General features: G+C 48.8%; 1 protein-coding gene across 1 annotated transcript; it reads right to left on the reverse strand.

The window, feature by feature from the left end:
• Nucleotides 1-477: 477 nt before the first annotated feature.
• On the reverse strand, nucleotides 478-27,318 carry MYO15B (myosin XVB). Its single transcript, XM_026090549.1, has 42 exons — nucleotides 27,256-27,318; nucleotides 24,813-24,870; nucleotides 23,551-23,681; nucleotides 23,346-23,441; nucleotides 21,297-21,532; nucleotides 21,034-21,212; nucleotides 20,233-20,305; nucleotides 19,597-19,802; nucleotides 19,408-19,491; nucleotides 19,172-19,269; nucleotides 18,892-18,979; nucleotides 17,343-17,456; nucleotides 16,813-16,913; nucleotides 16,045-16,257; nucleotides 15,439-15,535; nucleotides 14,941-15,087; nucleotides 14,460-14,649; nucleotides 14,236-14,326; nucleotides 13,442-13,667; nucleotides 11,800-11,915; nucleotides 11,181-11,240; nucleotides 10,859-10,934; nucleotides 10,227-10,345; nucleotides 9,669-9,787; nucleotides 9,052-9,193; nucleotides 8,812-8,923; nucleotides 8,329-8,489; nucleotides 7,970-8,082; nucleotides 7,773-7,854; nucleotides 7,487-7,559; nucleotides 7,033-7,109; nucleotides 6,578-6,654; nucleotides 5,886-6,016; nucleotides 5,177-5,271; nucleotides 4,783-4,860; nucleotides 4,400-4,508; nucleotides 3,843-3,991; nucleotides 3,253-3,383; nucleotides 2,085-2,218; nucleotides 1,468-1,601; nucleotides 854-991; nucleotides 478-567 (listed from the first exon to the last, which is right to left on the reverse strand). The coding sequence occupies exons 1-42, from the start codon at nucleotides 27,256-27,258 to the stop codon at nucleotides 508-510; spliced, it is 4,917 nt and encodes a 1,638-aa protein (XP_025946334.1). The 5' UTR covers nucleotides 27,259-27,318; the 3' UTR covers nucleotides 478-507.
• Between the last annotated feature and the right edge of the window lie 407 nt (nucleotides 27,319-27,725).

The raw sequence follows: 27,725 nt of genomic DNA on the forward strand, positions 1-27,725 counted from the left end.
GAAAAAAACTGGTCTTAGAAAAACACCAGCAGCCAGTGCAGTCATATCATAGCCCTGGCTTTGCTTTCCGATACAAAAATCTCCCGCAAGCATCAGTCTTTGCGCCTGTTCATTAATTCAAAAAAAGAAAGAGAAAAAACAGTCCCACACTGCATAGCCTGAAGGCAGTTGCCTCTGTGCTTCCATCTGTTCAGCTGCTCTATGATGGAGCAGGCTATGAAAAAGCAATGGTGTGAAAAATGTGTTGTGTGGTTCTTTCAGCCAGTGCATGCATCACTTCAAGGAAGAGTTCAACTCACAGGGACTGAATTGCGAGGCACATGGGGTGAGATTATGGGTCAGTTCATCAACAAACAGACCATCACTGTGGTGGCAGTCTTGGAAAGCAGCAGAGATCAAGGATGTCTTTTAGGAGAGCCATCCCCAGAGGACAGGGCAAGGAGCACTGAACAAGCCCAAAGAAAGGAAACCGGTGCTATTCTGCCTGGTCAGTTCTCTTCTCAGGCTCTAGTGCTGAAATTCAGTTTGACTCAAGATGACAGCAATTGTGTGATACACTTCTTTAGCCTGTCAAAACACAAATCAGGCCCCAGTTATTCTCTACTTACTGCTGCCGCAGAAATCCCTGCTTATTGTAATTAAATATTCCCATAATTAAGTATCTTCCCTTAATTAAGTATCAGCTATGCACTGGAACCCAAGCTGCATTCTAGGAACTGGGAAACACACTGCCCCAACCACCTCTGGGAGAGAAGAGAGCAGTAGTACTCTCTTGGTAGTGGCTCAGCTGGGCAGTGAAGGGCAATTTCTGAACTGCCAGGAGAAAGCTGTGGGTCAAGGCTGATCATTTCACCTGTGACAGTTCAATCCACAGAGTCTTGGGGCTGGCGGCTGAGCCATAGTTCAGTTCCACACCAGGAAGCCCACCGTCAGAGGCAGGCCGCAGAGTTCGCATCTTCTGCAGCTCTTTCAGTGGGATGACGCAGCAGATCTGTGCAAGGAGAAAAAGACACGGAGCACTCTGGCACAGTCTTTACGAACAAAACCACCTGGTTCTGGTCAAGGAGGATTTGTCTCAAGAGTCTCTTTAAAGCTGAGACAAGGAGTGAGGCACAGGGCAATGTGCACTGAAAACAGAAGGGCCAGAGCAATTGCTAGGCTCCTGCTGCCAATGTGTTCATACAACTGCTACAGGAATGAGACAAATAGGAATGGGACCCAGACTTAGTTTTACTACAGACCACGCTTGTTTCCAAGACAGTTGTACTTACAAAAGAGCACGTGGCAGCATGCATGTCTATTCTACCACTCTGTCTGTCACTTGCTTTGGGCTAGAGCTGTTGTTACAGCGAATGGCTGTCATGCAGGTAAATATAGTCTCCTCCTGCACAGGTTCTTCTAAAAGTCAAAGCTAATGTCTGGCAGGCATCAGGGTTCTGGGCTTGAGGGAAGAATTGTCTGGCATACCTGGGCAACGCTATCCACCACGATGATCTGTTCTTTATTCACGCCAAAGAAACAGGGCACAGGGATTGTCTCATCACTGACTCTCTCTACGAGGTAGATGTTGTAGCCAAAGAGAGGCAATTTGATCATGTGCTCTGTAAGAAAGCAAAAGGTGGCTTTCAGGCAGCAGCTTTCAGTCAAGAATCTACTGCACCAACCTAAGACAGTCAAAAGCTGCAAGTGTTCCCAAGCTTTTCTACATTAAAAAGTGAGACTGACAACTTCTCCCTCCTCCCCTAGGTCCCTGGTATTCAGTTGTCAGCAACACGAATGGATGTGCTATTGTTTAAAGAGCAGGAAACAGGCATGCAGCCAGAATATCAGTTTAAACATAATCATACAGGGCTCTGAAAATTTGTTGCAGGCTTTTACCAAGAGGTGGAACCTGTACCATGATCATCATGCTTGGGAACAAGTGCCGTTCTGCYGGGGGGGGCTGTCAGGGAGTCATGTGTATTGGGCCACTCCAGGCTCCAAAGATCCTTGCCAAGCTCAAGAATTGCCCCAAAAGTGGATTCAGAGGCAGCTGCCATCATGCTCGGGATGGGCTACTCTAGCAGATCTGGATGTCTCCTCACCTATAAACTGGATTTTTGCGTCCATTGGCTGGAGTGGTTGCCTGGTTCTCAGCAGCAGGCCAATGTGGTTCTGCAGAGCCTGGGGGCTGATGCGGGACTGCAGGAGCTTTGGCGTGTACTCCTTCAGCTCCTCCCTGTGCCAACAAGCAGAGACTGACTCACCCCCTGCCCAGCTAAAACAGAAAGTTCAGCCAGGGGAGTTAGAAGCAAGGAGGGGATGTAACAACAATTTTCACTGGCAAGGCCGGGAATGAGGGTGGGGGGAGAGAGAAGAGCACAAGAGGTTGTGTCCAAATTGAATAACGTGGAAGGAAACATCACAGACAGAGAGACCATCAGATTTCCACAGGGAAGAAAGCTGTGTACCACTGATTAGTACACTGAGAGAAATCCCTCCTTTCCAGAGACAACAGGAGCTCTTCAAGCAAGAACTGTAGCATGGAAGGAGAAGTACAGGGTGTTTGTTTCATAGGCAGTCTCAGCTGAAAAACACTGCACTCCATCTCTGTCTCGCTCCTGTGTCTCCAAAGTACTACACCGAGCAGAGTTCCCCATGCCCAGCAGGGCTATTCCATTACCCCTTAATGCTGATGCTTTAAGGGGATTTGATAGACATCCTACCACTAACACCACTCTGAGTGTACACAAGGATACAGGAAGAAACGAATGTGAAAATAAAGCTCGGGGCTTTAGGAGGGCTGCAGGACAGCAGCTGGGGCCTGAGGACCTTCCCCAGTACCCAAGGACACCTTCATTCCCATTAGACCTCACCACAGATTTCAGGTGCCCAGGATTGAAAACGTTGGCCCTCATGAGAAAGAGCAAAAGAGCATTCAGCCCAATTAAAAAGCTACAGCTATATAAGCTCAAGCACTTCCTTCTTGGTAACCTGAACATGGGACTGACAGCCAAGAGAAATGTCTGTGGCACCCTAATGGCCCTGAGCTCAGGAGGAGTCACAAAAGGAAATGTGGATAAGAGATGGTCAGCATTCAGAGTGTGAACAGGAAGTAAACTTTCTTGACTACAGGCAGGAGTCAGACACTAAGTGCTTGCAGTTAGTGTATAATGTTCACTAATTATCCACAGAGTAGTTTCAGGCACCTTCCCCTGACCCCTGCGATGCCAGCAGCCATTAGAGATACAGACCACCCTGAGACAAGCTTACCTGGAGGGAGCAGTGCTCTGCTGCTCTGTTGTTTTGGCCCAGTGCTGGAGCATTGCCAAAATGCTCACCTGCGTCTCCACTTCTTCACTATAGCCCAGCAGCATCCTCCCATTCAGGTAATCCCACAGCATCTGAGAGAGAGCACAACAAAGTGGCCTTTGTTAAACCTGCCAGAAGGTAAACGCAGGTCTGGGCAGCCCCAGGCTGCAGAGATCCGAATCCTGCCTTGCAGAGAGCTCAAGCTGAAAACACTAAAGCAGAAGCTTGCTGGGCTCTGGAAAAGCATGCAGAACTGCACAAACCACGTCTGGAACAGTGACGGCTGCCTCCTCCACCATCACTCTCCAGTACAGCTCATGGGCTAAGGCCATAGGGGTAGTGCCTTCCTTGGATCCATAGCATCAAATATTAGCCATTTCCAGAAACAGCAAACAAAGTCAATCAGCTAAAGTCCTCATGCTTTTTCAAGCCCCCTGGTTTTCCTGTTTTCCAGGAAAATCCCTGTTGGCCTGTACACCAGCTCTGCTGCAGGGCTCTCAGGAGCTACTGCTAGGGAGGTTTCTGGTGCACATGCTGCCTTTGTTGCTTACCTGTCCATAATGTACATCAGTATAAATCTTGTTCTCAAAGTGCAGAGGCGTTTTCCAGGTGACCCTCCGTAAACTCATGGTGATCAAGTTGTCCTCCAGCAGATAATCATGAAGATATTCCTCTGATCTCATTGGCCTCACCATTTTCTCTACATGTTAATGCAGAGAGATGGTCATCACTCTTAAAGCTAAGGCAGTGAGTCAAACTCTATGGCCTGGAAGGGGAGCCTTTCTGCACACCCCTATTCCACCCTGCCCCTACAACACCCAGCATCAGCCATTTCCAAGGGACATGGACACACACAGACCCACATGGATACACACGCACGCACGTGTGTGCGTACACGTACACACACACACACACACACACACACTCAGCTTTCAGGAGCAAGCAACACAGCCCCTGAGAAGGCACCATCCCTAACCTTAGTACAGGGGACACAACTGGAAAGGAACCTCCCCAAGGCCCGCAAGGGTGAGGAAACTATCAAAAGCAGTAGCCATGGTACTGCCTGTTGGGCAAACTTTAAGAAAGAAGCTAATTGCTCTCTACTTGCCGAGGTTACCACTGGCACTCCTGATAGCAAAGAGAGCAAATTCCTGGATCTCCTCCTGCTCGCCTGCTCCCATCTGCTCACAGATCTCCTGCAAGGGCTCCCTGGCCACCTGAAGCAAGAAAGAAGCCGATAAGCACTATGGCCAGGAAGCCCAAAGCAGCCCCAGAACAGTGAGACATGCTGGGCCTGYTGGAGGGCCTCCAGGCCTTGTGCAGAAATATGGGCTGGGTGTGGTGGTCCCAGCATGCTGCAGGCCCTGCAGAGATGTGCTGTGATGGCACCATGGGAAGCAGAGGCTAGGCCTGAGGATTTGACAGATAAAGGAGTTCCCTGGTGTGGCTCAGAGTCTGGATCAATGGAAAAATGCAAAGCAGAAAACTCACGGTGAATGTCTTGATTCTGGTGAGGAATTCCACACCTCCAGGCATGAAGATCACAAGTCGGCGGGCCCCACGCCCCTTCTGCAAAGGACAGTCTTCAGGCAGCAAGACACACAAGACCCTACCAGCCACACAGGTCTCCTCTTCATCTTCCCTCCTCATCTCTGCCTTCTACTACCTGACCCACAGCACTTGCCTCTTCCCTGCCCACATCTGTATCTACCCCATGGCATTGCACCCCCCAGTCCCCTTACAGATACATGCCTCATGTCCTCTCTTGGACCGCTAACTGCCCCCGCAACCTCTTCCACATGTAGCAACAGTGCACATCACACCTGCAGGCAAGCATCTGCCCTTCCTCTCTTCCCAGTATCCCCACTCCTCTGCCCCTCAGTACCAGCAGTGCCTCCATCTCCACAGGGAAAGGAAGGTGTCGACGGCCCCCATACATGACATTTTTCCGCAGGTTGCTCTGACAGATCTTGGCTATATCTGCAAGAAAAGGAAGAAGCTCCATGTGCTGGGCCAGACAGAAGGCTGAGCATTGACTCCTGCAGTGTTGGGTCATCCTGGCAGTGTTGAATTCAACCCGGTCCACTGCTAGGAGAGGAAAGAGACCTCACCCTGTCCCTCACTCTGTCAGGTCATGTCCAAATCGTGAGAGGCCAGCCCCAGATAGTGCCCAGGGCAGTAGGAGTACACAGGAGTGATGGGACCCTCTTCTTCTCTGGAAGGATTCCAGTCCAAATGCTTCACGTCTGATGACTCTGGAAGAGCACAGCCTACCTTGCCTCTAGAGTTTGACTGTCAAATTGGGTCTATGTCACAGAGCTAAGCTGAGGCCCAGAGAGAGACACATCGTTGTGCAGGTGAAGATGAAACAGGAAATGACCTCTGGAAGCAGGGAGATTTCAGACACAAAGCAGGTTATTGCCTGCAGGCCCAGCTCCCTTTGTATCCTGCTCATTTCTCCTGTTTGACAAAATCAAGGAGATTTCCCCATTGGCCCATGTCCCCCCCTGAATTCTGTCTTCTTTCCTTGACCACTGGGGCTTAGCAACAGGGAAGAGAGCTGTTTGTTTTACAGGGCACAGAAATAGCCATACCATGGTGGTTGCTGGATGGATCGCTGCTGGCTTGCTGCAGAAACTTGGTGGCGTAGGGCATCAGGACGTTGGAAGGGAGGAAATACCCAGTAAGCAGGTTCAGGAGCAGCCAACCACGCAGCAAACTCTCCCTATGGGACAGAAAGAACTGTGGACACCTTGGAACAAGACAAACTCTGCTCCAAGGAGCTCAAAGTGAACCTCTGCCCTTCTCAACACCTATGGGAGGTAGCAGCAAAAATGAGGTGGTGGCCCTTGGCCAGAGCATCCTTATGAAGAAGGGACTGACCAACCTACTCCAGCAGCAAAGAAAGGAACAGGCACAGCCACTCTAACACCACTGCTGCCACATCACAGGGCAGCATGGGATCAAGTCAGTCCTGGCTGCTGTACCAGCTCCCCAGGGCTCGGAAGAGGAAACCAAGGCTCTGAGCAGCACTGCAGCTGGGAGCTGCCAGGAACGTTTACCAGTGCCCAGATACCTCAGGAGCCAGAGACACAAGGACAATTGTCCTTTGAAGTGACAAAGCCAAACCCACTGACAGGTTAACCTCCTTGGGTGCTCAGCTAAAGCCCCAGCAACTAAGCAGCTGGGGACAACACACCTCTTCCCCTGCTCTGCTGTCCATCCAGCATGGCAGATGTTCCCCTGCAGCCATGCACCCACAGGAGCTGATGATGTGGGTACTCACTTTTGAGGGTTGTGGGTGACCTGTTTGATGACCTGGCAGTACACCTCATCATGCAAAATCTCCTTCTCCTTGCACAGCTGCATTCAGAGAGGGGACACAGCATCAGAGAGGCCCCAAGTCTGCTCCACAGCTCTCCTCTCCCAGCTCCTGAGCTCCCTCAGGAAATCCCTAACTCCCCACCATAGCCTAAAGCTGGGACTTCACAACCTCTGGTCTCTAGTGCTATCTGGGCCCAGAGAAGATGGCAGGTTGTGCTCTCATCCAGGGAGTGATATCCAGGTAAACCATTTACACACACATCCCTCTCCAATTTTTAAACAGCCTCTTTGTTTCGGTTTCTTTTCTCACCCAGGAGGTTGTGTTATGGCTCTCCCTGCTCTCTGCCTTCCCTGCAAGGCCTTGGCCCCTCATTCCCATCGGTGCTTCAGCACCTTGCCCAAGGGAAGGTCACAAACCTGAAGGATTTCATAGATGCATCCAACCTCATTCTGGTTCTTGAGTTTTGGCTGGTCTCCCATGAACCGCATTAGAGCTACAAAACAAGGGCTAGCATTTAGGTCTCAACAGAGCTGATTCTGCCATGGGGCAGGCAGTAGACTAGTAAAATCCTGAAGACCTTTCTGCTCCACAGACTATTATCACACTTGCACTGGACATACTTTCTGGATGGGGCGTCACCCAGGCAGTGTGTGATCTTGGGCACTTTGCGCTGAAGGCAAAGTGTATTTTACTGTGTGCTTCCAGCAAGGACGTGTGTGGCTATCAATAGCAAAAGTGCCTTAGGAGGGGCTCTGCTCACAACTTTCATTCCCCATCCCGAGCCCCAGGGTGTCTGTKTGTGGCCACCAAGGCCATCTTGCTCAGCCCTGCTCCAGCCTCTGCTGTGTTGTGTCTTGGGGAAATACTTACTCATGAAGTTCTTTGTAGCCAGCTCATTCAGCTCACTATCAGAGTACCGGAGCAAAGACTCCTGGATTGGGACCTGTGGGGCCAGAGCATAGGGGTAGGCAGGGGAGGCAGATCAGCACAGAGCTGCATTGCAGGCTTCATGAAAGACACAAGCTCCCAACATCTTGCATGCAGCACTGAAGAACAGGGGACACCTACGCTTCTGCAGAGACTGCAGCCAGGGATCTGCCCTGAGCACTTTTACCATGATGGAGAAAAGCTAGAAGCAATGCTAGCCTTGGTTCACCTTGGTGTGCTGGACTAGGTCGGCAGTACTCTTCTTTTCACCAGACATCATCTTTTCAGCAGTCATCCCCTTCCATCCCAGCCTAGCCAGAGGAGAGAGAACATAAGCCAGTCCAAGAGACACACACAGAAATGGCTGGCATGGGTCAGGCTACACAGGCCCATATGCCTCCTCAGGAAGGACCACGGCCTACTCACATGGACTGATCCTCTCGGAAGTGGGCTGTGGCAAAGTCCATCATGGTGTAATGATCACCAACAGGAACAAGCATGATGCTGTTGGGTTCTGATGTCAGGCTGGGAACAGAGCTCTGCAGGGACAGGCACCAAATCCACTTGAAGGTCAGCTGATGCAGTGCATATTCTCCTCACCTGCGAGACCTGGGCAGGCCTCATCTATGTGTGGTGCCTCCCTCTCCCATTATGATAGTATTGGTGGGCCTCCATCTACAAGGATTAAGCAATCCTCTCCTTCCCCCAGCCTTGGGTGTAAGACACTACCGGGGCCTTGGGCACACCCAGCCATGTCCCCCTTCAGTTCCCCAAAGACACCTCACCTCCCTGCTGGTGTTCCTGCCCTCCATGGGAGCTTTCATGCTCTTCCGCAGCCTTCCATGTCTGTCCATGCTGGTGTTGAGGTAATCAGGGGCTGCAGCCAATTGCACCAGGCTGGTGGGGAAAAGACCAGAGCGGCCACCAACAGAGCCAAACTGCCAGCCTGCAGAGATGGGGGAGAGAAACAGTCAGGCTGCATGGCAGCCACAAAGAGAAAGGAGCAGTGAGGCACCCTACAGGCAAAGGAGAGCATCAGTCTCTGACCAGGCTTTCCAGCATTCTAAGGCAACATCCGTTACAACTGTGGCAGCAGGAACAGAGTAGGTCACGATCAGAGAATGGCGGAGCCAAAGGTGCACAATGTCAGCCCTTAACAGTCTGCTTTCCTCTGGTCTGCTTGATAGCAGCATGTAGGGCTCCACGATCTAGCAGGCCCTTGAACCCAGTCCCCATCTTTCCCGCTGATCTCAGGAAAACTCCCTCACCTGGCTCCACGCCTTGCATGGGCAGTAACTGGATGAGGTCACCCTTCTTGAAGCTAAGGAGGCTCTTGTCATCTGTGAAATAGCTGCGCAGAGCAACAACGTAGTTGGTGTCCTGGGGAAAAAGTGATGGGGAGGTCAGATCTTGTCCCCAAGATGTAAGAGGCTCGGACCATGTCACCCTGTTGGGGCCATGGGGGAAAACCACCTTCATTCCCTGCTGCACCACAGCCACTCTCTCACCTGCCTCAGCTCCTGGATGAAGAGTTCCACCATGGCCTTGATGTGCTTAGCCTTTGCAGAGTGCAGGAGGAGCTGTTCTGTCTTCAGAGAGAACTCCAGGGTGTTGCTGCCCTTCAGCTCCACTGACAGCACATCTGCAAAGCTGAGAACACAGCCAGCATGTTCAGGCTGCTTCTGCCAGAGCTAGGGTCTGCCTGAACTGTAACCAGAAGCTCATGGGGATGGGGCTCTGAGGAGGCCAGAGAGCCCTCAGCATGCTCCAGAGGGTGGTCTTTCACCAATACTCATAACAATAAAGAGTAGCACTGTAGGCTGCTGAAGGTTTTTGCTGTACCACTCTGAGAACCTCCCTTCTGATGCCATGCATGGTGCTGAATCAGGCTTAGCACTTACTTATTTTAAGCAAAGTGCAATGTGGGAAGGAAAGGAAAACACCAAACTCATTAGAGGGAGGGTCAGTGAGTCATGACAGGACAGAGACGATCCTGGAGGGCACAGCACAACCAGGGAATTTGTCAGCTCACCCATTCAGTCTGCCTCCCACTGACTGACCACTCTAAAAGCAACCTGCAAGTCACAAACGTTCCTCCTGCAGCAATCAGTGCCCTTCTGCTCACCTGTAGCTGCAAAGAATCTTCAGGTGCTCAGGAGTATGGCCAGCCGCCCTTACCACCTTCAGCAGCCGCAGGCCCCGGTGAGAAACACCCAGGATCTGAATGTCACTTCCATTTTCACCCTAAAAGGGAAGTGCAGCAGTAGACAGGACACAGCGGGGAAGATGCTGCCACATGTACCAGGAAGGAGGCCTGGGCTGGCAGGGGTGCCAAACAGCAACATTTTTGCAGCAGCCTGGCAAATGGAGAAAGCAGGTAAAGGAAGACAGAGAAGCAAGAGTCTGAGGGTGGAGAGACACAAATGGGAGAACTATGGGGACAAAGACTCAAGGGACAACTGCCCAGCAGGGAGCTTTGCACTCTTACATCACAGCATGGAGCAGGGATTAGGGCATGAGAGCTAAGAAAATATGCAAGTGAAGAGAAAATTACAGAAAGCACAGAAGAGTGAGCGATGTGTGGCCAGGGAGGAAGAGATGGCCGAGACAGAAAGACATCCCAAATGAACCAGAGCCATGCAGCCACAGCACACCAGGGTCTGGTGAGACAATTAAGACTCACATGAACTGGGAAAAGGCGGGAGAAATAGTTAGCCCAGTTATCCCGAGCAGCCAGTACAATCCTCTTCTTTATCCCATCCTCCTGAATGGATTGGACATCAGCACCAACCCGAAACTCCGCTAGCAGAGATACAAAGCAGATGTTTTCTCAGCAAGGCAAAAATGGCCAAGCCTTCCTCTGCCCTGGGACTTGTTCACACCATTCTTTGTGATTTGGGGGCAGTAAACAGCATGCAGAGGCAAAAGGACACTGTGATGGGAAGAACCAACACAACCTGCACACACCAGTCTACTACGAGTGTCTGTCCCCCTCTCCATGAAACTCCTGTCAAAGAAGACAGATGGATTTTAAGACATTTCAAAATCCCATCTGTGTGCCTCAGTTTTCTCCCTCCACAATGAGCACATCAGAACTAAGTTTCCTTGGCTCAGAGAAATTCTGGGGCCATGTTCTGGCCACCGGGAATAAATGAATGTTTCTACACTGAACTACACAACACACACAAATGTGCTTTCTTGCTGCAGTGACAAACAATCCTCTGCACTAAATCCTGCCTGAAAGGGCTTGGAGGCCTGTTTCTCTGGGAGCTGGGGTGGGCACAGGGAGGGAAGGAGGATGGGACTGTTAATTACTCAGTAGATCTTTCATCTTGCGCTTCTCCTCCCTGGAGATCCGAAGGCAGGAATCAGAGAAGGTGTCACGGATGATCTGCAGAGGAAGGAAACAGAGAGGGTTCCATGGAAAGGGCCACAGCTGAGTGTGTTGGAGCATCTGAGGCTGTAAAACAGACTGGGTTTCAGAGAGAAGAGAGTAGGGACTTGGCTAGGTGGACCTGAGAAAGGGACCAACACTACTACGGATGCAGGAGTGAAGACAGCTTATGCAATATTATTACAGAATATTTTGTCCCCCAATGCAGAGGCGAGGGGCCCTGAGTCATACACCAGTACACACCTGTTCACACAGCAAGTTCAGATAATAAGGGTGACTGAAGTTTTCTTTGGGATAAAACACCTGCAAGAGGAGGAGAAAAGCAACATTGATGTTACAGATGTTGCAGAAATAGCTCGCCAGGGATGTTATGTAATCTATATGCCCTACTGCCAGAGAGGAGTGAGTCCATCTCTAAAGTCAGTGGGAGAAGAGACAGGGTGAATGTGAACGGAAGAACCAGAAGTGAAGGGTCAGAAGTAAAGTGGTGAGGCCACAGGGAAAACCTTGCTCAGTTCAGTGCATTCTCCAACACTTGATTTTAAACACATTTGTAATATTTTGAAGAGAAAGCAGCAGGTAACAACAGATTCACTTCATTTCTAGATCTCTCAGTTCTTTACAGAGGAAGGTAAGGACAGGTAGGGAAACTGAGGCACAAGATTCGGTAAGGTGGAGTAGGACCCTGATGCCCTAACTGCCAGATGATCCCCTAACTCCCACTCCTGCGTCATGCGGCCTCCTCCCAGAACTATCTTTGCACTCTTACATCACAGCAGGTGCAGAGGCAAAGGCAGATTTTAACCTACTGTGGGACCAGCTCCTTCCCCCTACAACAAGGCCCTCAGCAAATGGAGTGTACCTCTTTGCGCAGAAAGATTTTCCATGCAGGGTTGACATAGGAGAAGCTGACACTGGCAGTGAGCCTGTACAGCTGGGTCTTGATACCGTCRTCTTTTGCCATTGTTACAGTAGAGGCTGGGTGGGAAGAAAGAGCAGTAAAGATGGGCTTTGGTGACTACAGAGTCACCTTCCCCCCTTCTGCCCTACCAAGAGAAAGGGGACAGTGCCATGTGCCTCACAGAAGATTATTGTCAGGAACCCTCTTCAAGGTCAGTGATCAGCTAATGTGGATGCGCGCACAAAAAAGTCGTCATGTACCAGCATTTCCAATAGCACTTACACTTGCTGTACTAGCCACCAAGTTCAGTGCTCAAGATAAAAACGAAGCACTCCAGAGATAAGGAGTACRCAGCATCCCAGGCAAAATATTGCCACTGTGCTTAGGCTTGAAGACACATTTTCAGTTTACATCACTATAAAATGACTGTTGAAGGATTCAAAAGGACACAAAAGTTCTCCCAAGTTTGCATATTGTAAGGTTCAGGTACAAGGCATCTAGTACTTGCACTGGATTTTCTCTCTGCAGGAGAGGTATTAGAGATAGGTTCAGTTTGAAGGCAACCACTCAAAGGCATTCCTTTATGAGGTAGGAATGTCCTCATTTAAGAGTCACAACTTTTGAAATTTTGGAGTTCGCAGTCAAGAAATGCAATAGATCCCACTATGCAGCTATTTCTATATCCCTATAAAAAGAATCTAGGGATTTTTGAGGCTAATCCAGCTACCTAAGTTTGCTTTCACAGTACTTCCTAAACATTGGGKTTTTTTTTAAGAGAGTGGGAAAGAAATAATAGGGCAATTCTTTTATATCAGAGAAGCTGCTGCAGGATGTAAGCCTGCAGGAATGTGCATGGGCTCTTTGCATGTTATAAAATGCAATGCTGATGAGTGTTTGAAACAGCTTAAAAGACAGTGGTACATGTGTCCAAAATAGTATAGTATAAAATGAATTATGGCCCTAGGCTCCCATTGAAGTTCAGAGGCAAAACCTCGGATGGAATAACACTTCTGAAACACTGCTTGGAAGCATTAGCTACCCCATTTTTCAGGTGGGCAGCATCCAGACATACTTTATGTGGCCAGTGTTCAAGGATCTCCCAGGCTCCCATTCTCCCTCTGAGAAACACTCCCACATTCCTTAGCTCATCTCTAAGAGCCCTCCAGAGACTCTAGAAGGTAGAACACCTCCCTTTTCATTCCCCCTAGTCTAAAGTCTGTCCCTTGAATTGCAGCTTTGATAAAGCAACTATGATTCAGGTAGGCAATAAAATGTGTTGTGGTCTGGACTTTGATAAAGCTGTAGCCCAAAGGTCCTTTTTATTTTTAGCTGCATTTTTTAGAGAAACCCAGCCCCTTCTTCATCATTCCTGTCTGACCTCCTGCATTGCACTGGGAAGTAAGGAGTTAGAGCTGGGCCAGCGACTGTGGTGACAGCATCTCTGACTTCACACAGTCTTGTGCCTCTCCCCAGAGCCCACTCAGTCTTTGGCCAGCTAGCAAACAACAGAGTGTGTGCTGTGACTCTCCTCGCACCCTGGCCACTGGGTTGAATCTGATCCTCCACCTGCCACCAAACCCACTCTGGCAAAGTCAACACTCACCTTTCCCTGTAGATTCCTGCCAGCCTTGGTCCCCAGGCAGAAGTGGCGCGCGCAAAGGTGGGGAAGCAGGAGGGGTCTCAGAACCTGGAGGAGTACTTGGTGGGTCACCAAAGATGGACAGGAGAGGCATCTGCTTCTGCCTGATGGAGCTGGAAGCTGAGCCTTTCTTGGGTGGGGGAGGTGGAGGCATCCCTTTGGGACTCTTCTCTAGTGGCCCAGGAGATGGCTGCAAGGTAGCAAAACCATTCAAGACAGTCATTCTCTGCACCACTGCACTCTGCCCTGACACCGCTGTCAGAAATCATCCCCAGGGCAGCAGCTCAGTTCTGTAAGCAAGACCTGTGTGAGCAGGAGTACTGGAAACTGTAAGTCAGCGTACAATCACAAACAGATGAGGATCAAGCAAATCCAGGTGCAGAGAACCAAGTACTTGAGACTCTATCCTCCATTTGGAAAGGGGGGGAAAAAAGACATCAACAGAAGAAGACCTTGGGGCCAAATGTGGGGGACATGAATAGTTCTCTTTGAACTGTTTTCTTTCAGATCAGCCCTAAACATACCACAATAAGCCTTGTTGCTTCAGGGCCTTTCTCCGGGATCTGAAGGAACTTTACAGACAAGAATGCATTCTAGGATGGGCAGTACCATGAGCTCTGAAGCCACAGCTATCTTGTAACCAAAAAAGAAATCACCTGGCTCTTATTGCACTACCAGATAGCTCCCAACTCATTGGAAGCTGCATACACAGGCTCTCTCTGCTGAGATCTTGGCTGATCAGAGAGGAAGAAACTCACTGATTTGGGAGGCTGGAGATTCATCATCCCCAGCTTGGCCAGAGCCTCATTCTTGGGGTCATTCTTCTTCATAAATGGCTTGGACACTCTCCTGCAAAACAAGGGAAAACAGAGCTGCTGGGGCTGCAGTGGGGTCATGGCCACAACAGAGCCTTGTGGCAGTGCTGAGATGTGGTCCCCCTCATCTCCCTTTCTGCCCACCTGGGTGGCTCCCACCCTCTCACCTGACAGGCTCGATGGGCTGTGGCTCAGGGGCTGGCCTGCTCTGGTACATTTTGATGATGTTGCGGATCTCCCGGCTGGGTGCAGGCCGTGACTCAGGGCCCGAAGGCTTCACTACAGGTGGCTCCTTCTTCGCTGTTGGTGTCTGCTTTTCTGGCTTTGGCTCAGGAGGTGGCAAGATAGGAACAGGAGCTATTGGGAATGAGAGCTTTAACCAACAGACCAGCACAGGACAAAGCCCTTAATCCCATCTGAAAGTCCCTCCCTTTCACTCCTGGCCTGACTAGTCTTGGCCTTCCTGTGCCTTGCTTTGACATCCCACTTTATAAAGCCCAGGCCTTTCTCTCACTCCTCTGTTCTCAAGATGCAGACTCACAGAACAGCCAAATCCTTTCCTTCTCTGGCTATATCCTGGGCTGATGCTCACTCCTGGRAAGTTCCTGCTTGTCAGCCTGCTTGGGTCTCCACTGCATGTCATCTTACCTGCCTCTGTTTTAGGGCTGGGCTTCTCTTTTTCCTTCCTTTTCTCCTTCTCTTCCTTCTCCTCTTCCTCCTTTGGCTGAGGATTTGCTGGAGGAGTCCAGGTTTTAGAAGGAGGCCTGACTTTCTTCACTCGGATCTGTTGCTGTCCTGCACAGAAAGGGGGAGCCCGGCTCATCAAAGCCATAACAAACACCTAGCCCCTGGCATGGGGCTACCTGGTTCTCACCCTTGCATCAGTCAGCAGAAGCCTGTGCTTTCCAAGGGCAAAGGAGAATGTGGCAGTCACAAGCCCAAAATTTCTAGAAAACTGGCAACTCAATGCCTCACAATCTTAACTGCAGCCAGCTGAACAGGCACACAAAGTTCCTGATACATGCAGCACCACAAGCTCCTGCAGGGATCAGCTGGATTCCAGACAGGGAACCCTGCTGCTATGCTGTGGAGGCTGCAGAGCAAGATGATGTGATGAGTGAAATTCCCAAAGTGGTAGAGGCTCACCCATCTTCTGGAAATATTCTCTCTTCTGCTCGAAAGTCTCCCGAGGGTAGCCATCATCTTCACTGTCAGAGAACTGGTCTTTCGTGTAGTCAAAAATCTGCAAGCAGTTCACAACATGGTCAGTTAGTACTAGCCAGCAGGGACACCTCCAGAGTGACCTTAAACTCTAGAGATGACCTTCCCTCACTAGGGTTGGACCCTGACACAGAACTCCCCATCTGGCAGTGTCCCAAGAGATCGGGCTCTGACCCAAGAAAACATCAACCAAGTCCAGAGGAGAAGGAGGATGTTATAGCCCCAAGACAGCTTGCTGGAAGATAAAGAATTCGAAGTCATGAATTTCCTATATACCTCATTGAAATTCAGCTCAGCTGGGAATGAATTGGCCAGTACTGCAGCCAACCCTCCACGGACCTAAATGTCACCAAGGTTTGACCCTGTATCTTAAAGCCTCAGCAAGTAGAGTTTGAAAGGCTGCAGTGTCATAGATGAGTGTAGCTCTCTGCTCTCCTCTCTGCCGAACCACTGCCAGAATGGAAGGGGAGCAGAGCAAACACAAAATATGACATGCAAACCCAATTCACCACCACCATCTGTTCCTTGTACCGGTTCTTCCGCCTGAGCTGGAGGTTCTGGAGCCTTCGGTGGCTGTGCAACATTTTGGCTGCTGGGAGACTTCTTGGGTTTAGGGGAAGTGGCTGGGTTTCGTGGTGGAGTTGAGACTCTTGGCCTTGAGTTCTCAGAAGACTGCTGCTGCCGCTGCTGTAGCTGCTGCTGCTGCTGAGACAGGGTCATTGCTTGAAGGGTCATCTGCTGGGCCTGGAGGAAGGAATTGCAGTGTGCATGAGTCCTAGGCCTCACAAACAGCAACTATCAGTCAGGCTGCCCCATTCTTTCACTGGCAATCACAACTTCCCTGTCCCCCGCCTTTATGGACAAGGCAGGCCTTCAGAGCTCCTGACAACACCCCAAAGACTCAGCTATCAGTGATATAGCCTGGGGCCTTCCTGCCCTCACGGGGTTTTGTGCAGAAAGCAGAATACTGCAGATTTGCATCCCTAGCAAAYCCAGCTTAAATACATTTGGGAATTACAGCTGAGGCCTCTTGGGACCTGCTCTTACCCCTGCTACTCACTCACCCTGTGGTGCTTCAATGTCCCTATCTACACAAAGGGGCAAAGAGGGGATTCCCAGCTYTGCAGTCTTAAATAACTCCAACTTGACACACCTAACCCCCAGCACATAAGCACAGAGTGCTACAGAGCAGGCCCAAGGCAGAACGTAAGCATGGCTAATCTTTTCACAGCTCACATACACTAGTGTGTTTTTCTTCCCCAKTTCCCGGGCCTCTCCCACCCAGTCCCTTCCACTCACCATGAGCATGGCTTGCTGGTTGATAAAGGCTTGCTGTTGTGCTGCTAACTGATTGGGATCTACAGCTGGAACCACAGGCTGGGCCTGGGGCATAACCATGGCTGCGAAAGACAGACACACACGTATCTGCAAACACTCACAGGCAATCATTCCCCACTGTGCCTGAGCATCAGCCCAGAGCAGCCTGCCTGGCCCCATCTTTTTCTCACAGAGCTGAGCTACCCAAAGGCTGTACACTCAGCTCACCTGTTTCTGAAAGAGTTGGTCCTGGTTTCAGCCCCAACACAGATCACGCTACACTAACATGTGGCTGCACAGCTGCCAAACAGCTGGTGGACTACACTCTAGAGGTAGCTGCACTGCAGTGGCAGCTGCTGAACCTCCTGAATGTAAAGTCTGTGATTTCCCAGGAAAGGTCTAAAGTGCTATGATGACAAAATACTGCTAATATTCAAATGCACAGGCTTCATTAGGATGCCAGCCCTTCCATTCTCTTCCCCTGTATAGTTATTGAAACACTGTGTTATTACCTGGCATAGGTGCCATCCCACCAGCTCCTGGCATCATGGGCATGGATGCTGGCATCATCCCCGCCATCGCAGGCATAGGCTGGTAAGTTGGTACTTGCATCATTGCAGGGAGGCCTAGAGGCAAAGAGGCACATGCACAGTGCTTTTGGGGAATCCCAGATCAGAAAGCCCTGATCAGTCCTGCAGAACACGACACACAGGCTTGGTACCTCTGGTTCTCTCCACACACACCAAGCACAGAGATACGTGAAGGGCTTATCTCTTCATACACAGCAGGATACACAGCAAAACTCAGGTGAAAAAGGAAATCAAAGAGAAACGTGTGGCCTGATGAGCTTTTCAATAGCAGGAATCAGACTCTGTTTTTGCAGCCTTAGGACACCACATCCTTCATGACTAAGCATAAAGACACCTCCTGCCTGTGTATGATTATGGAGAAGGATTTCTTTTGAATGATGGGCAAAGAGCTCTGGAAATGCCACATCCATGTGGGTCTCTTTGCAGCAGGTAGCATGGGCGAACGAACAATGAGCCCTGGCCTGGGCTGATTTGAGTAGCATGTGAAGGTACTGTGGGGAGAAAGGAATTTCTCTGCTCCCAGCAGTCAGGACCCACACGAGACCACAGAACAGAAATCCCACTGAGCAAAGCCAGCGGAGCAAGAGGCACAAAGATCAGCGTCAGCTAGGAGTGAGACAGCATGCAGCAAAGGTCTTCTGAATCATGACGTTCTACCCAGTGAGAATGGCACAATTCCACAATTGACCAAAGGGCACAAAATTCTCTAATGGCACACTAAGAATAACATAAGTAGCCACATGAGTGACAAACTGGTCTCATGCCAGTGATCTGAAATAGGGCCTATGGTCATGCCCCAGAGGCTCTACAATAGCCATAAATAGCTCCAGTCTCACTGCAGAGGTGAACAGGACAATCCCCACCTTTCTGAAACAGTTGGGAGTGTTCCTACACATGCAGATTTCTCAGTGCCATTAATATAGTGGTGTTTGACTCCACCCTGCTGAAAATAACAAAGTCTTGGGCTCCACACAAACAAGGAAAAGTAAAGAAGCCAAACACACAAACCAAAACCTCCACAAAGTTCAGACTTACTAACCCATCGAATAGCTAGAGATGACGGGAAAGTCTGTAAAGAAGCAATATGAAAGATTAAAACCCTCACCTGAGAAAGGCAGCAATTGTTTTGGGAAAGTACAAGGTGCATTGAAAGTGAATGAAGGACTTATAAATACTGGCCTAGGGAAGAGGTGGTCTGGGTCAGAGGCAAGCTATCTGCTGCCTTATGCCCTAGACCAACTCAGGAGAGAAATTAAAAGCAAGACAAAGGTGGTACCCGTAGCTAGGCACCTTCTCCAAAGCATCTGTGTCTCCCAGCACCTGGGAGGGAGGAATACAAATTCTAATTACCTAAGCTGGAAGTCCAATGCTCTTCATGAAACAGCTGAGCCCATGCAATAATTAGCATTTGAGGCATTCAAGCACATGTAGCCCCACAGGTGTTCCTAGCTGTCCCCATCCCCTTACAGACCTGTGGAAGGAAAGATTCCTCTCTGTGTGGGTCCRATCTTCCCACCTCCTTTCATGCGGCCAGTCAGATTCTCTCTGCTCTCCATATCCTGCATCAACAAAAAACAGAGTTGTCTGTGCTCAGATAAATGGACTTCACAGTGGGGGAACCATCCAAACGCTTATCTGAGCTGAGGGAAGGCAGAGTGAACAGTCAGACTGAGGAATGCTTGAGGAGGGAGTCACAGGGAGAGGAGAGCTGCAGAGAGAAAGGAGGGAAGAGRGAACAGCAAGGAACTTACCAGTACCCTGGAACCTTGATGCAGCACAGGGCTGAAGAGATCATCCACGTAGTGATCCAAGCCCACAGGAGTCCTCAGGTCATCTCTGAATCTTGCATCTAAGAGCAGAGAGGAGTCTGGTGACAAGACAGGTAAGGAACATCTCCCTCTTTCCAGTCCTTATTAAACAGCCATGTTTTGGAGCAGAACCCTTGCCTTACTTTTACTTTTCATGAAGAAAAGTCAACCATTCTCACCTGTGTAGAGGTGGCTGAAGTCTGGAGGCAGATTAGGTGGTGGGAAGGTAGGGGCCTGGATGCCTGGAGCGGGGGGGATCCTGTTGAAGGTAAAAATGAGATCAGGACAGCACAGAGTGATGTGAGAAGAGATGGGCCTCTGGGTAACAGGGCCAGAAGTGGTGGAGCAGGAGGATGAGGTGACTCACGGATCCAGGGCAGAGTTCTGGAGGAAGCTTCTGTCCCGTTCAGGGTTGATGGGGTATGTGACTGAGGATTGAGAAGGGTTGCTGGGGCTCCTGGCCTCTTCCATCTCTCCAATGAGGTCCAGCACAAAGTCACAGCCCAGCAGATCCTGCCACGTGTTGCCGGTGAACATGGAGACAGACCACCCTCGAGGACACTTATCACAGCCCCTGGTAAAAGAGAAAGGAAGGAGAGAGAAGATGGCAGGGCAAGCATGGGGAAAGAGAAAGGGAAACACTGCGTTCAATTTCCTCTTGCCTTGTCTATCCTGGCTTAAGTCCTTAAGCTTCTGGGTGCGAACCAATGATTACGTGCACAAGGTCAGGAAGAAACTAGAATCACTTAAGATTTGTCCAATTTTTGCATCTTTTCTCTGAAGCAGCTCTGATAGATCGTATTTGTAAGACCTCTGCTCCTAGGAAAACCTGCAGTCTAAGCACAGATAAGGAAGGGAGAGGGAACAAGCATGTCCTGGGAGGGTGAAAGGAGGGGCTATTCCACATCTGACCATACTCTCTGTAGCCTGCAGCCCTGACCAATCTGAACTCTTAAGCTGGTCTCTTTCATAGCCCCAGATCTTCTCCCATCCTCTGGCAGTACCTTGCATTCAGGATACAGCCTGCATACTGCTCCCCGGTCATCCAGGACTCCACTTCAGCTGAGAACTTCTCCTCTAGCCCAGAAAAGAAAGAGTCAGTGCACACAGCCCCTGGCAAGGACCTAAGCAACACCTAGGCTCTGGAGAGCACAGGTAGAGCCCAGCTGAAAAGCCTCACACACTCCTGAAGGGGCCCACAAGAACTGAAAGCAGACGGAGGACTCTGCATGAGCACATTCAAATCTATAATGACCATTTCACAGCACATCTCAAAGCATTTCCAATCCAACAGCTGAAAGCCCTCACAACATTGTGGCTCATCTGGGCCATCACTCCCCTCACTAACAAGCCAGAGGAGGGATGCCCTGCACCCAGTTCGCAGAGCTTCTGAGCACTCAGGAAGTGGCATGAGCCAATGTTTGGGAGTAGAGAAAGGCTCAGAAAGTCTGTAACAAAGGCAGTGGATGCTGCTATGGGGCCTATGCAGTAATGGGTAACAGGAAAACTAGATCCAGAGAGATGCACCACCAGGACAGCAACCTCTGCTGAGATGGGCCCCAATCCAGAAGAATCCCATCGCTCAGGATGCCTGAGTAGCAGGTCTGAGCTGAGCAGGCTCAGGTTTTAGAGAGCTGGGGTCTGGATTCAGATGCTCCTATCCTCAGTGGCTGCACCAACCAGAAGCATTCGGTCTTCTGATCACTCTTCACCAAGCTGATGGAAGTATTTTCTGAATGCTAATTTCTGYGCTGGAGGAGTCGTTAGGGACTAGGTGATGGTGGAAGGGCAGAAGCATGAGTTACCATTAAAGGTATGGACATCCAGCACCATCTTCCCTCTCCTCTGGTTTGCAGTCCACTCCAGCTGAGTGGGAGGGTAGGCCCGGGAGGCTGCTGGGCCAGTCTGTGTGTGCTGTGCTGCTGTCAAGATCTTGCGCTGGCAAACAGCATTGTAGCCTTCCATGCCATGGTCTGACACAAATCTGGGAAAAGGCAGCTGCCTTTAGCACATTGCTCATCTCTCTCAGCCCTAATCAAAGCACAACCAGCCCTTCCCTCCTCCTTACTTCAGTAACGGCTTCTCCAGAGCTGGTGAAGGAGCAAAGGAGCTCAGCAAGGTTGTCATCAGGACCCAGGCTCGCTGGCTCTGCTCCATGTCTGGGTTCTTCCATGCCTGGCTGACCACCTGACTGAGGATTTCATCACGCAGGGACAGGTTATTCAAACCTCTGCCAGCAATGTAGTTGCCCAGAAGCACCTCCTGCCAGCCATGGAGGTTCTTGTCACCAATGAACCGCAAAATCTAGAAGCATCCAGGGGAAAAAGAGAGAGCTTTAGCTGCAAAGCTCTGGCCTAAACTGTGCTGCAAAGTGACCTCAAAACTCTGAGTTGTAGACATCAGGGTGTTTGTGACCCTAGGAAGAGTAGCCAACACTCACATCTGGATCTGTGCTCAGTTTTCATGCACCACCTAATTTCTGGGGAATTTGGGGGACGGTGTTCATAGGGATAGGACTCTGACTAAGTGTCAGGACTCCTTCAGTCTATTCTTATTCTGCCTCTGACACACAATTTGCTCTTGGGCAAAACAATTCCCCTTCTTTGGGCATCACAGCTCAGATAGATGAGCCTGTTACCATGGGCTATTTCTCCTGTGTCTGAGCCCACAGGCTGCTTAGCTGTAAAAATATGAAAAACAAATTGATTCAGAGCTGATCTCTGTGAAACACTCAGAGAACTAGACATGAAAAAATGCAGTCTAACAGCTCAATGTTAAAAAGACTTTGGTGTATTTAATATTATACCAAGTAGCATGAGACATGTTATGCTCAAACAACTCACTTAAGCAATGATTCAGCTTCTTTGCTAGGCACATCAGCATCACAGGTGTGCTTGTAATTTATATTTCTCACCCTTAGCTATAGAATAATTTCTTTTCAGCCTCTACAATTCAATATGTCATTAGATTAAAAATTTTCTAAAATGTGCCATGGACAGCTTTGAAAAGGACATTTATGAATGATGATCTATTTTTTCTCAAAGAGCAACACTTCTTAAAATCTCTGGCTGAAGGCAGTGGGGGTGTCAGAGACTACTGAGAAAAATCAGAGATGGTGGTTGTTTAGTTCTTTATGGAAGAGGGCTTATTTTAATTACACATAACTCCCCAAAGGATTAACAGATTTATTTACAAATTCTCTGAAGATTCATTCTATTTCAGAGAGTAAAAATCATCATTTTTAAGAAATGTACTTTTCACATCCACAGAGAAGAGGGCTGGACCCTCCTTATATAGGAAACTCAGTTTGTGTCTTCATAGGACAATTGCTATTGATACCTTCATGATACAGTAGCGCAGAACCATGCTGACCCAGGATATAATGGTGTCTCTCATTACACCAACACTACAGAATTAGGGTGTGGTTCCAGGTGTAGTTTTCTTGATGACAAAGTCCCTGCCTGTGGCCACTTGTTCCACCCTCTATACCACAGTTCACTGTCCCCTGTCGTGCACTGACGCAACTGTACATCTGTGACACACCGGTGTGTTTTAGCTATAAAYCATATCATGGAAAAGACCTGGGTTTCTGCCTGAGACCAGTTCTGACTGAGGTATAGGAATAAGTGCCTGAGGGAGGGAGGAGACAGATCTCCCTTATACCATATCATATATTGCTACTGAAGCTGCAACACTGCGAAACAAAGCTTAGCATTCTAATTCCTATATGCCCTGCCAAGTTATGAGACTATGCCACTAGGCAATTCACTTTGATCTCAGTCCTGCTCTCACTTGAATCAGTAGCAAAACTCCTACTGAGACTTCCTTTTACCTTCTAAGTCTTACTTAGGTACTCACTGAAGATAACATTTACCCTCTAGGGCTGGTCTGTGTCTCACCAAAAACACAGAAACCCTTCAGGGCTGCATGTGATCTCTGTCAGACAGCTCCAACGCCTAGAAGGAGCTGGAGTTTGTTCTGCTCTCCTAGCACACTGCATATTTTAAGAACAGCAGTAACCACCATGTGCTTCAGCATCTTGTATGAAGGCATCAAAGTATTCTCTTATGTCCACCTGTTCTTCAACAAGGCCCTGGTCAAGGAAGAAGTCTCTCACCAGTTTGTTGACCTCAAGTGCACTCTCCTGGTATTCAGCTTCCAGATGGGTTAAGGGGTGCTGCAAGGGCTGACCGGGGGCAGGGAAATCTGTCTTCTACAAGGAAACAAAAGGACAGAAACAAGGAGTCTGGTACTTGGTGTTACCAGAACTAGCATGTCCTCCCTGTAGGGAAGCAATGGAGAGATATGAGAAAGATTCCCACCTGGAAGTGTGACTTGATGAAGGAGGAGAAGGGATAGCTGTTGATGGCAGGTGGGAGGGAAAGGTCATCTTTGACCTTGACCTCTGGAGGCAATGCCTCAGTTATCTGGTTGGCTTGTGCTTGATACTGACCTGCAAGAGAAAGAAGTCCTGTGTTGTGGCAGGCAGAAATGCCGCCAGAGCATACCTGACTTGCAGCGCAACATGTGGTTATTCCACATATCTACTCTCACCCAAGCATCTGTACCAGACCCCTTGGCTCCAGAGACTCCCAACCCATCCCTGCTGCCCCCAACCCACCAAGCAGGCACATCCTCATGACCTTGAGTCCACAAGGCCTTACATCAGTGGGAAGCTTTTGCAGCTCTGATCTTTTGGACTCTTATGCCTGGGTAACACCCAGAGGACTGTCAACACCTGGCATTTCAATTCTGTTATGCAGAGCTTACAGGACAGGAAACACTGAGGTTACACAGAGATACTGCTGGCAACTGCTCAGTCAACAAATAAATTAGAGGTTATCATAATGAGGCATTGGATAAAGGATTTATCATGAATAATAGAGGAGCAAACATCTTTCTGAATGAAAAGATTTCTCAGTGCAGCACAGCTTCTGCTGCACTCCTCTATCTCCAAACCAATATGCCCCTTGATGCCCTCTGTCCTCCTCCCTGTTTACATCCCATCAGCATTAATTTCCAGTAGCTTCAGTGCAGTCCAGCCCCAAGCTCCTAGACCAGCTGATAGTTCCTGGAGGGGTACGCCATGAAGTATGGAGTACTAGGGAATCCAGCACAGTCTGTTCCAGTTCACAAGATTCTTCTGACTGATTATTACCTATTATTGCACTATATAGAAGGCCAAAGATAGGGCTGTCATTTTATTAGATGCTGTACCAACATGCCAAGGAGGCAATTCCTGTCTCAACACATTTGCAACTTAATCATATACATTGTACAAAGAGTTACAGAGGAAATGAAACTGTGAATAGCTTCTTGCTCAAGATCAGGTCAAGAGCCCGGCAAGTAATTTTGATTAATGGTATTTGAGTGATTTGAAAAAATAAAAGAAAACAAAAACACACACATACACAACATCCATTTGCCTTTATCATAATTACACTGCAATGCTAATAAAACAAATACAGCCCGGGTGAGAGACAGCAGGTAGAACAGGCACACACACAACCTCCTGCTAGGAAACAAGATAATAAACAAAGTAAAACAGTGCAGGAGAGGGAGGAAAGGAGAGAGAGTTTCTAACCTTCAGCTAAGTGCAAGAGTGCCGCAAGCTCTGCAGGTATCTCCAGCAGTCCCACATCCTGGGGAGAGAGTGAGCAAGTCAACCACTGGGGTACCAGAAATGGAAATTTCCTGCAGTTGAAACAACAGCTAAACCTGGACTCTGTTTTGCTGAGACCGGGTAAAGCCACCTTTGAAAAGCTGGCCATAACAAGGACTTGGGTATCTGAACAACAATAGTAATTTCTGCATGTGGCATGTTCAGAAAGGTTACAAATAAGGAAGTATCACATTAAAGCAAGTATCTGAGTTGGGTCAGCAAATCAAGGAAAGGTGAGTTCTTTCTACCAACAGCAATTGCCACAGAGAGAAGAGACAGGCACATTGATTTTCTTTGACTCATCTCTCATTACTCACAGGCTTTTCATTTTGCAAGGAAGAGACTGTGGTTTAAGGATAAGGGCAATTTCCTTCTGCTCCTTTTTCTGCTATTCTTAATTTTTCAGAGTGCTAAAGAGTGCTACAGCATAGCTAGAGAGAGATCTGATTCCAATTTTTGATGCACCACCACTATTCCTAAGGAAACTCATATTTTCACTACGGTAATTCAGATGAAAATCTGGCAGAGAACCTTGATTTTTCACTGTTTTGCACCTTGCACAATGCATACATTTGTGCAAGGTAGGAAGTAAATGGACCAGCGCACCACAACGTATCAAAATCAGTATCTGCATGTAATGTAAGACCAAAGATAATTGTGTTCTGGAGCATTGACCTGAGACTGCTGCTTCACATTGGTCCCAGTTCAGGGCAGGTATCTTGCTGGCCAGAGAGCCTTATTTATTTCTGACAAGACTACTCAGATGAAGAAACTATTTAACAGAGCAAAAGGGTCAGAAGCTTCACCTTTTTTTTTTTTTTTTTTTTTTTTTTTTAAGATCTGCATAATAAAGCCACTACTCACCAGCATACCATTCTGGCATCTCTCTCTAAATAATCTCTCAGCAATTATTAATTGATTCACAGTATTTTTGATCAGTTTGATTTTGCTCATCATAAAGTCTTTGATTTTAAAACAAGCTTCTCAGTGGAGCATTCAGGAAGTGTACTGTGAAATTCCACACTGCTGGATCCAAACCTGAGAAAGTAGGTGGTATTTTAAGAGCACCCAGAGCTGGATACAACTATTGTCATTACTGGCAAATCCACACAAAATTGTGGGTGATAAAGTGTCGACCAGCTTTCCTTGTTACATGCATCACAGCAAATGCACGCTGTCTAAATACACAAGTAATGACATCAGTTAGCAGTGTTACTTCAGTAATTGATACGGGTTACTCCTGTACACCATTAATGGCTTATGCAGTTATATTACTATAAAGCATTTAACATCTCTCTTCATCTACAACATCTTCCGTAAATACATTTGCCCAGAACTGCCTCATTCCTACCCTTCACAGCTGAACATATTCCTCTTCCTCCCAGATCCAGTGAACAGGTTTTAGTGCAACAAATGAACACCGTACTCTTCCTCAGGACCACTTTAGGATGCCTGACTATGCCCAGTGATTGGGAAACAATGACCTACCAAGATAGCTATACAGGTAAAAGGCTCTTCATATCAGGCTAAACTGCACCCTTACTGCTAGGTTTCCAGCCTACATGTGGGTTCTGTACACTGTCTAGGTGTTTTGCTGTTCCCCAACAAGCTTTCAGAGAAGCCACCTGCAGTATAAAGCCAGCCTACACCAAACAGTGCAAGAACACATAAAAATCCTTGCATCAGTTTCAAATGAACCCCAAGAGCAACGCTAAGATGGTATTGTCTCAACTCAACACCCAAACAGTAACAAGAAGGGTGGAAGTAAAAGAGGTGGCCTGTAGTGAAACTCCGGGGTGTCCAGTAGTAAATAAAAACGGAAATCCCAAACCAGGTTTTGAGGAAAAGTTTTAAAATTCCTAGTGGGAAATGCAGCACCAGATCACAGGCATGTTCTTGTTCTTTGCATGACTTCAGCAGCACCAAGTTTACATCACCCCAAATCTTTGTGTTCCTGCAAAGTGTCGAGCTCTCCCAGCTTCCACCACTGAGCAGGAATGAAACAGGCCCTACTACAAATGGGTGATCAGAGAATAGAATTAAATAGTAACTCATTAGCCCAGTCCATCCCCTCCTTGTGGATCCAAAGGATGAGCAAAATGGCAAGGGCCTCATTTTGGCAGGTCAGACAGAAAGGTTCCTAGAAGATGCTGAGTCATTTGGATGTTCCCATTCTGCACATTTTTATCCAGAATCTACAATGCCTAAGAATGTTTCCAGAGTTCAGCACTGTTCCATCTCACAGGTACCCCAGGGAATTCCCATCCATCAGTCCCCCAAGCTGAGGAGGCACAGGGGGCAGAGGAATGCCCTGAGAGCCTGCCTTGTTTTGTCTCAGACTCTTCAGGACTGCTTGTTAACCTACCATTCCCGGGCTGGGACCGTTCTCCTTGTCACCACTGGCCAGGGACTTCCTTCTTTGCTTCCCTTCCTCAAACTCCTGCTGTTAGGAGATAGGAGAGGGGGAGAAAAAGATGTATATAAGTCCAGCTAGTTCTGGGAGCAGACACTGTGGACAGGCAGGAGCTGGTGTCTTGCTCTAGCAGATAAAATGATGAAACAGCTACAGTGCCTTCTTAGGACTCATGACACAGAATGGGAAGGGGATGCTCAGGCAAAGCCTTTAGGTTTGCTCAAGCACCAAGTGCCTCGCACACCACAGTTCAACAGCAGCAGCCTTTGCCACCTGCCCAGCATCCCCACCACACCTTTCTTCCCTTGCCTGGCATTCGATGCATCTCAGGACAAAAGCAATAGCACACACGAGCTGTCAGAAACATTCACCTGTCTCCACCAGCGCCAGAGAAGGTGATAATGCAGCCTGAACAGAACCTA

Source organism: Apteryx rowi, unplaced genomic scaffold (assembly GCF_003343035.1).
Source record: "Apteryx rowi isolate R43461 unplaced genomic scaffold, aptRow1 scaffold_86, whole genome shotgun sequence".
NCBI classification, from domain to species: Eukaryota; Metazoa; Chordata; class Aves; order Apterygiformes; family Apterygidae; genus Apteryx; species Apteryx rowi.